General features: G+C 37.2%; 1 protein-coding gene and 1 long non-coding RNA gene across 2 annotated transcripts in view; one reads left to right on the forward strand and one right to left on the reverse strand.

Annotated features, from left to right (window-relative positions):
* Positions 1-10,064, forward strand: part of LOC141774345 (uncharacterized) — a 170,982-nt gene that overhangs the window by 69,726 nt on the left and 91,192 nt on the right. The gene's annotated exons all lie outside the window — the stretch shown is intronic.
* haao (3-hydroxyanthranilate 3,4-dioxygenase) lies at positions 1,729-7,637 on the reverse strand. The gene is made up of 10 exons (XM_074646925.1): positions 7,448-7,637; positions 6,188-6,266; positions 4,742-4,825; positions 4,355-4,461; positions 4,055-4,144; positions 3,905-3,948; positions 3,644-3,789; positions 2,433-2,501; positions 2,210-2,292; positions 1,729-2,058 (listed from the first exon to the last, which is right to left on the reverse strand). The coding sequence occupies exons 1-10, from the start codon at positions 7,534-7,536 to the stop codon at positions 1,986-1,988; spliced, it is 864 nt and encodes a 287-aa protein (XP_074503026.1). The 5' UTR covers positions 7,537-7,637; the 3' UTR covers positions 1,729-1,985.

Consider the following 10,064-nt stretch of genomic DNA (forward strand, 5'->3'; position numbering starts at 1 on the left):
ATTACCTACAGTAGATGACGGTCGGCACGCCCCCAGTTTGGAGAAGCAGACAGGAGTTGCCGCTTGGAAGCAAAGCAATATAGCCTAATGCTGTGGACGAGCCGGCAGCAAAACATATTTTAGCCACCTAAAAGAAAGGCCCAACTTGAAAAATCAATATCAGTTTAAGTGTACGCTATATTTAGAATATTTTCACTGCTTTAACTTGTCATCAGACAGCCCTTTCCGACGATGAACTGAAGCCACTGTATTCATCTATGCTCTCGCCAAATCAACCAGACTCCATTGAAAAAACCTGTAATTTTACCTCGCAGAACAGGGCGGTTGCTGGTCTACCACTGCCTCGATCGGTTAGTTTGTTTGTGTTATTGTGTGACTTTGGTGAGACCAGCGACCCCTGTGTTCTGCCAAGTAAAATTACTGTCTTTTGCAATGGAGTCTGGTTGCTTTGGCGAGAGCATTTATAACTGCTTCAGTTCCCTGTCGGAGACATAGACTGTATAGCTGTCTCACAGCAAGGTAAACCGGTGAAAATATTCTAAATATAGCATACACTTAAACTGATAACGATTGTTTTAGGTGGGCCTTTTTTTTCCCACAGCAGTACATTGCTTTGCTTCCGTGCGGTAACTCCTGTCTGCTTCTCCAAGCTGGGGGCATGCCGACATGCCGTCATCTACTGTAGGTAATAACCTGGCTATGGATAATTTCCTCATAAAACCCCATTTCAAAACACCCAAACTATCCCTTTAAGAAGTTGGTGCATCATGCTCTGTCATTAAATCTAACAACTTTTTCAGTTCAATCTGGGAGTGTTTTTTTCCCACACAGACATAACAAATGAGACAGAACTATTGCATGTTAGGAAAACTGGTTTGGTAGCCTAATGTAACTGACTGTATGACAGATTTAAAGGAATAGTGTGGCATTTTGGGAAATAACTTGATTTGCGTTCTTGCTAAGAGTTAGATATGAAGATAAACACCACTCAACACGCAAACGTTCTCATCCCAACTCATCACATACCGCCCCTTGGCGTCATGCCCCTTGGCATCACTTTAGGTTTAGGAAACAAAACCACTTACTATAGGTTTAGGAAAATACTACATGGTTGGACTTAAAACTACTACGTTTGTGAAGTGAAAATGAAATTGAACGTTGTGAACACGGGACACGAACGAACAGCTGATTGGATGAAAGCCTTGTGTTTGTTAGACCCATGCACCTCCCCTCCCGCCCGCACTTTGTGTTTTTTGCAGTTGTATATACGACAAGCATACCTTTACGTTTAGTCAATAGCTGCACCCATTACTGGAAGACAGTTTTATATTCAGTGGAAAATACGTCTAAGTTCTGTGTTTCTTTGTAAAAGTCCCTTGGCATGCAACACATGAATATCTATTGACAACGTGGTGACTGTTCGTAAAGCTTGCTGAAACTTGTGTTTAACGTCCTTTCATGCCAATAGGGTTGTTACATTATTACTGTGACTGTGTTTGTGGATATTTTTTTTGGAGGTTGATAATAGCAACAGGGATTTTCTTCTCTACTTTGTTTTTTACTTCCAGAGGAAATAAACATATCGTATCAGTTTATGAGGCAATTGAAAACGGTTCCTCTGTAAAATGGGGTGAATTAATCTAATGCCTACCCACTGCAGTAGAGGAAAAAACACTGAAGAAATGCAGTAATAGGGAAGTGGAAGTCAAACACTGTGCGTTAAGATAATCACAATTCTATCTCTTATTTATTTGATTTCTCTCATAAGTGCAATTTACAGTTTTAATTTCAACAGCTTATCAATACTGAAATGGGTCAATGTTCACTTTCATTAACACAAAGCAGAAGCTTGTAACTTAAATTAGTGCTTTTGATTTATTATACGTACAGCTTGTACTTTTCATTACCACACCTGTATTGAGTTTTCCTCCCCACGTATACAGAATACTACATATTTAATGTGTGTTTGACTTGGCATGTGATGGTCAGGGTCTCTTCCGCTCAGGGTTTTGGGCCACCAACAGGGCAACAGTCCCCTCATCTCTCTGCCACTGGTACCTACAGAAGAAGAAAACATATTTGATTTTTTTTTTTGAGGTAATAACTGCCAAATCTCTACAACTACAACATCTGAATATTCAGGAGGTGAAATTGCAACACTTTTACCCATTCATTTGTACACTGACTGGAAGAGTTAATATTGACTCACTGGCTCTGTTCAGGAATGAGTAAACTATCTCCTGCAGAAAGACTGGACTCCTGCTCCCCCATAGTTACTCTTGAGGATCCCTCCTGAGAGACAAGAAAAAGACACACAGAGGGTCAGACACGGATGCATCGTACTTAGGGACAGCAGCATCTATGACAGCAGCACTGAGAGACTGGGTGGACATATGAAGCTACAGAAGGAAGAGCACATTTAGTGAACCTACCAGTTGCCAAATCCACACTTCACTTGGCCGCACTGAGGTCTCTGTCCGCCCAGGTCCAAATACCATCACCTGTCAGGGTCACAAGACGGAGCGTTACTGCATCTCTTTCTCATCAATCTGCAGAACATCACATCTGCTCCTGTACAGAAGTCTCAATGACAACTCATCTATAATGCAATACTGAACATCCAAACTTAGTCACTGTTCCTCTTTTTTTAAATTCAACAAAAAAAGCCAAAGTTTTTCAAGTATTACAGTTTTTCTCAATCGCTTTGGTTTAATTTTTGAAACAGTCGTAACATTTTCTAAACCACTGGTTCTCAACCTTTTTCGAGTCAAGGACCCCTGAATTGATACACATTAGGTCACGGACCCACATCTGATAAGATTTCCCTTCAGGGACCTCCATTTGAAAGGATTTTGGTTGTTAGATATGATTAAGACCAGAATTCTAGTTGTCCGTCTACTGCAGATGAGGAGATAATTGTGGAGGAAGTGAAACCCATGATCAGAATAGTCACTCTTATGACTCTTACTCACATTGGGCTCACTTCATTCCACCAAAATGAAAAGTTTGTTTGTCATTGTGTGAGCCGTAATGGTCAAAATGTTTAGATGTTTTTTCACCACGGCAGTTAACCCTGGAAATGTTTCTTAAAATACAAATTTCTGTTTTGTTTGACTTCTTTGTTGACATTGACTACTTACTTTATTATACCAGAATCTCCATTCTCTCAAGCTGAATGTGTATCGCACTGAGTTTTTAGATTCCCATTTCAGCAGTAGATCAAAGTTTACTGTACAATACCGTAGTACACAGTAAATGTATTTGTGTACTGTAAACAGAACATTCATCTTTGATCTTTCATGTAAAGTGTATACTTATACATATACTGTGAACAGAAACGTTGCCACAAAATATCATCCATGCCAAAAACAAACCTGCAGTAGTTCAGCAAAAAACAACTAATTGTACCTCCTCACAGTACGTAACACCCTGTCATAGATGTTTATGGGATATACATGTAGTTGGACAGATTTTGCTAAGTGAATGGATAATTTTTTATCTAGAGACAGTGCGTAGACTACGTTAAATCCTTTGAAACAGCAACTATCTGATCAAATAAATAAGATTAAAAATCTGAGCCAATCAAGAAATTGAAACAGTAAAACCTTTTTGGAAACACATCTGATAACATGATTCAAGGTACCTCTGTCTCAAACTGAGCTCCGAACACGTCGACGGGATTGCCGCTGGCCAGGGACGGCCTCTGTTTGTCCAGCCAGTCTTTGAAGGAGAAAGGTGACATCATGTTCATGGTGTTCATCTGGAACGGAGGTTCTCTGAAGACTTCATCTGCTCACCCAAACAACAACCAGGATGACACCAGTTGAACATTTACAGGGATTAGACTTTAGGTTAGACACAAGACATTTTAACAGGAATCACAAGACATTTCAGAACAACTCACTTGGATCAGGCCTTCCTGTTTTGGCCTGCTTTGATGCCATGAACCTGCAGGGAAAAATCAACCAACAAACTGTATTAAAACAAATAACGTGATCTGTTGGAAACTGTTTGTAAGAGTGTAGATAACAATGAAGACGGAAAGATGTCTTACTCTGTGATTATTGGCACCAGTTGGGTTCCAAGATCCTGACAGTAAAACCATTTCTCAAACAGCGGATCAGTGGTGTTGTCCACGTAGTACCTGAAGGCACCAACACACTACTGTTAATACTGCTCTTACATATATCTGTCTGTCTGTTTGTTACTTTCTCACTGAATCTTATGGTTTATTTGGACACGGTGCACTTCTGAAATATAAAAAAGGGAGTCTTTGGATTGCACATCATAGTTTAGTGTACAGTTTTCCTCCACTGATTTGATGCATTTCTCCTGCTGAGATACAATAGTTAACCTCAGGCAGTCGGTCTCAGTCAGCAGCCGTCTCCTCTCCACCACCAGTCCCACGGTGTTGGCCTGTCTCTGGGGGGAGTGGGGGATCCGAGCCGGCAGCAGGAACATCTACAAACCAGAAAGACGTGAATACAGATTGTTAGAGCAAAACAGCGTGAATGAGACAAAGTTCATCGCACACATTTTTACAGACAAACTCCCACTAGAGCACTGTAAATGTGACCAGTTTATTTTCATTAGAAGATAATCCATTGACAGGTGCAGTGACAGAGTGAATTGTACTGCTTTAATGTGGACTTCATATATGATTATAATTGACTTATTATAGAATTTAAAACTATGCAAAAGAAGAAAAAAACAGTATATAGAAGCATATTAGAGCGTTTACCTCCCCCTCTTTGATGTGCACATCCTTGTGGTTGCCATTTTCTATCACCTTCAGACACATGTCCCCCTTCACCATGTAGAACAGCTGTTTAAAGGGGAAATTTTAGGGGAAAATTAGCTGCTATAAGCATAACACACCTGAATCTCTGACCGAACTGTCAGTCGTCACGATGCATTGTGGGTTAAGTAGCGTGAAGATTAAACAGTTCTATATTTTGTATGTATATGTAGCACATGTAACATTGCACTATCTGTTTATACCATGTTTATTTTATAGCTTATTTTGTAAATTGTACATTTTTTATTCTTATTTTATTCTAACGTTTATCTATTCTTTGTTATTATACTGTTTGCCTCGCACCAATAAGCCAAAGAAAATTCCTCGTGTATACCCCTTACACCTGGCAATAAACACCTTTCTGATTCTGATTCTGATTCTGATACTTTTGAGACATTATACCTGACCCTATAACAAAAACAAACTAAAACTACTGTAAATCTAAAACTAAACCTTTCTTAAAAATTTAAACTGAACTAGCAAACACACTCAAACAAACTAAAACCAAACTAAAATTAAATTGAAAACTCAAAAGTACAACAAAATAAAAACCAATTAAAAATTCTAAACTATATAACCTTGACTTTGACTCGGTAAACTTAAAAAAAAAAAAAAGCCAAACAGCAAAGGATGCCAACAACAACAACAGTGTGGTGGAGTTTGCCCTCGTCTGTGGGCGAGAGTCTAGTGGCAGTTGAATGTCAGTATGTGGGGAACTGATTTTATCTATGTACATTGCATACTTTATATTCTGTGAACATTTGCACATTATCTAGACAAATTTGCACATTTCTGCACAAAGCTGCCACTTCAGCTCTTTCATTTCAATTCAGATATATTGTACATATTTTTGTAGTATTTTTTCATATTTTCATTGTAATTTTCTTCTATACAGCTTTTGTTTTAATTCAGATATATTGTACATATTTTATAGTATTTTTTCATATTTTCATTGTAATTTTCTTCTATACAGCTTTCGTTTTAATTCAGCTATATTGTACATATTTTATAGTTTTTTATTTTTATTTTATTGTAATTTTCTTGTATACAGCTTTCATTTTAATTCAGATATATTGTACATATTTTTTTATTTTTAGTGTAATTTTCTTCTATCCTATATTTATGTTTCTTGTTTTTTGTACTATTTTTTTTTTTTAAGTAAATTTTCTCTTATTATGTTTATGTTATGCACCAATACACCAAAGCAAATTCCTTGTACATGAAAACGTACTTGGCAATAAATTCTGATTAATTGTGAAGTGGAGTTAACTGTGAATGTAAAGCAATTAAATCAAGAACTGATGTGCAATCGCTGAGAAAAAGTTACACTCAGTGATTTGTGTTTTCAAGTCTGCATTAAATAATCTCTGGTGGAAGTAAAAATCTTACCTCCTCCCCTTCCTCGATGTGATAATCTTTCCTGGTATTAGGACCTCCAACAAACATGATATTCAATTGGGAAAAGTGCCTGAGAGAAAAGAATTAAAGACTCACCACACATCCTCAAGTTAGTTAGTTATTAATTTGTCTATGCATCAGAACTGTGCACTTGTACACTGAACACTTGATTGTGATTTGAAGAGATTTTCAATCTGATCAGAGTTTTAAAGTTGTGAATAAAATCACTGTTTTTTTATCACATTTTGTAAAGAAGACGCCGATGTAATTACACAAATATGATGTGTATGATCACAACTACGGATGTCACGGTACCAGAAATCTAGTTGTCGATATCAATACCAGTGAATTTACATGATTCTCGATACCAATTCAATACAACGGTAAAAAAAAAACAATAAATCCCATGTTATTCAACACGCACTCCTTTTTATTAAAACATTTGAGCATTACAAAAAACAGAGGCATGTAGCCTTTAAATAATAAATAAAAAGAAACGTATATCAACATTGCAAAACAGAACAGTGGCATCAAGTATTTAAAACAAACTATTGTCTGGATGTCTGTCTTTGAGGTGCTTTAAATTGGAAGTATTTCCTCCTTTGGAAAGAAAAGTACGACTGCACCGTTACTGCACCGCATACTGGTTTTTACGAATCTATTATGACTCATGTAAGTACTTCCATACCCGACTCTTGCTATTTGTTTTCTCAACGAGTTGAGGCGGAGGTAGCGCTGCAGCAGCTGTCATCTTTCACGTCTTGTGTTGTTGTTCTCTTCCGTGATGTTACAACGCTCTTCTTCCTTCATTTCATGGCAGATGAGAACACTAGTAAGCGTATAACTGCCCCTATTGGATCCGGAAGAATCGCATCTCCAGTACCTCCGCTCCGGTACCAAATGACCATTACAGGCATTGTTCGGTACCTTCAGTAACGAAGAAAACGAGTACCGTCACATAAAAAAACGCGATATCCATCTGAGATTAACTAATAATCATTAATGTTGAATATTAATAATATGTAATGTTTTGAGATTATTCCTTATTTCATCTGTTATTTTGGGATTTATACAATATGATTACATACTTGTATATAAAAGATATTTAAACCTGAAGCATTCGAATAGTGATTTGGAAGTCGAATACCAGGGCAACTGTCGAAGCTTTGAAGCATTCAGGTCAGCCCTAGGTTTAAACAAGGTGAATTTTTGTAACAATGTGACTCATATCGAAACTAAAACTATACTCACATGAGCTTGTTGCACACTGGTGGCAGGAAATCATTTTTGTTCTCTTCAATCCAGAGATCGACATTCACAAGAGGAGGTCTGATGCTCATTTTCTAAACGTTGTGCTGCAGTATTAAACCTCTCTAACTGGTCTGCTGCTGGTCGGACTGGTCTGAACAATGTAACTGATTAAGAAAGTCCAAAATACAGAAGTAGGGATATGGGAGGGGGGAGCTCTGTTTACCAGAGAGATGAAAGGCCGCTTGCTCTGTCATAATGAGTAACAAATTGTCCTGCAGGAAGTCTGCAGACCGATTGGTATCCATTGCAACACTGCAACATGAAGTCAAGCTGGTAACAGCCACTGTGCACAGATTTCTCCTGGAAAGCCAATACACCATTTAACACGGGGATGCAGGCCTTGAGAGTTGTGCCCGGAGCGATCCCTGTGAGACAAGAACACAATAATATCAGAACTTCAATATTGGGCAACAGAACAAACACAGAAAAGGTTTAAAATAGCCGAAAATAGGGATGTACTGGAGGTTTATCTCATGAATGTCCATAGTTAAAGTACTTAATACTCTTATCAACATGGGAGTTGTCAAATATACTGCTTTATGCAAATAGATGTATATATTTATTATTGGAAACCAATTAACAACACAAAACAATGACAAATATAGTCCAGAAACCCTCACAGGTACTGCATTTAGCATAAAACAATGTGCTAAAATCATAACATGTCAAACTGCAGACCAACAGGCAACAACAGCTGTCAGTGTGTCAGTGTGCTGACTTGACTATGACTTGCCCCCAAACTGCATGTGATTATCATAAAGTGGGCATGTCTGTAAAGGGGAGACTCGTGGGTACCCATAGAACCCATTTTCATTCACATTATCTTGAGGATGGAGGTCAAGGGACCCCTTTGAAAATGGCCATGACAGTTTTGTCCTCGCCAAAATTTAGTTTGGAGCATTATTTATCCTCCTGTGCTAGTATGACATGGTTGGTACCAATGGATTCTTTAGTTTTTTTTCTAGTTTCAGATTGAAGCCAGTATCTTCACTCTAGCTTTAAAACTGAGCCCGCTACAACCTCCGAAAGATCAAATAGCGGCCGAGGCTCATTTAAGTTGCGTTAATGCGTTAAAAAGATTAGTGGCGTTAAATTAAATCAGCGTGTGTCGGTGTGCTGACTTGACTATGACTTGTCCCAAACTGCATGTGATTATCATAAATTGGGCATGTCTGTAAAGGGGAGTCCGTGTGTGCAGTATTGTGTCCTTAGGACAAACATTTACGGAGGTTTGGCAAGGACTTTAACCAATTGATGATCACTGACTGACTGTTCATGCTGAAGTTGGTCAAGGTCAATGATGAAAACTATTTATTTGAGGTTATTTTACACCAGGTGTAGCGATTTAGAAAGCCCACTAGATGAAGCTGTTTACCCTGGTGAGAGCAGATAAAAACTGTCAAATTAATTGGTTCCACAGACCAAAACTAATATTGTATTCAGGCAGGACGATTCAACTAGGGATGCACCAATCCAACTTTTTCAGTCCCAATGCCGATACCGATACCTGGGCTTTGAGTATCGGCCGATACCGAGTACTGATCCGATACCACTGATTAATTTATAAGCTGTATGCCTCACTGCGTGGAAGTCACTGGATCAGGCTTGACTTAAACATTGCTTTATTAACTTTGTAAAACAAAAATGTAGCAGATAAATACATATATAAAAATGTATTTAAATGTTATTTATTATTATAATAATAAATCATACACCAGCAACTTGGTAAAAAAATCTTCAAAATTAACAGTAATTAAAATTGTATTTAACATATAATATTTTTAATGCAACAAATTGGTCAAAACTTAACAGGAATTAAAATTCCAGTATTTATATTATATAATTGAATTTAATAGATTGGCCCAATTGTCACCGATATCTGATCCAGCTATTAAAATCGGTATCGGCCCGGTATTTGATATCGGTATCGGTGCATCCGTAGTTTCAACAATGTACTGTAAAGTCAAACATTTCAAAGTTTAACAGTTTCCAGGAAACGTTAAAACACTGGTACAAGTTTCATCATACTTTGTTTACAGTACAAGTTGTAACATTTTGCTTCAACACATGACGGACAACAGTTCAATCAGGTAAATAGCAAAAATATTTACATGTATTTTTTTCTATAAAAATTAAAACAAAGGGAAGGTTTGAACTTTTTTCTTTTCTTTTATTATTATTTCAAAATGACAGTATACATAGTAACAGCAGAAAACATTAAAAACATTTACATACATAAGAAGCATAGCGAAAACATAAACAAAGGGCTAAGCCAAACATAAAATTTAAAAGGACAAAAAAGATTAAACAAAACCAACATGAAATAATAATAAAAAAAAACACAATAAAAAGATAAAAATATTATATTTTATTAAGTTGGAGAAAATTAGGTATACTATTAAAGGGTCAGCCGAGAAGTTTTCATTGATCTGGCAACCTTTTCTTAGTCACGTTGACTCTTTAGACTCAGATAACTTTGTGGCTGATTAAAGTTTGATGTATGTGTGTGTATGTATGTGTATATGTATGTACGTATATGTATGTACATATATGTATG

Source organism: Sebastes fasciatus, chromosome 9, assembly GCF_043250625.1.
Source record: "Sebastes fasciatus isolate fSebFas1 chromosome 9, fSebFas1.pri, whole genome shotgun sequence".
NCBI lineage: Eukaryota > Metazoa > Chordata > Actinopteri > Perciformes > Sebastidae > Sebastes > Sebastes fasciatus.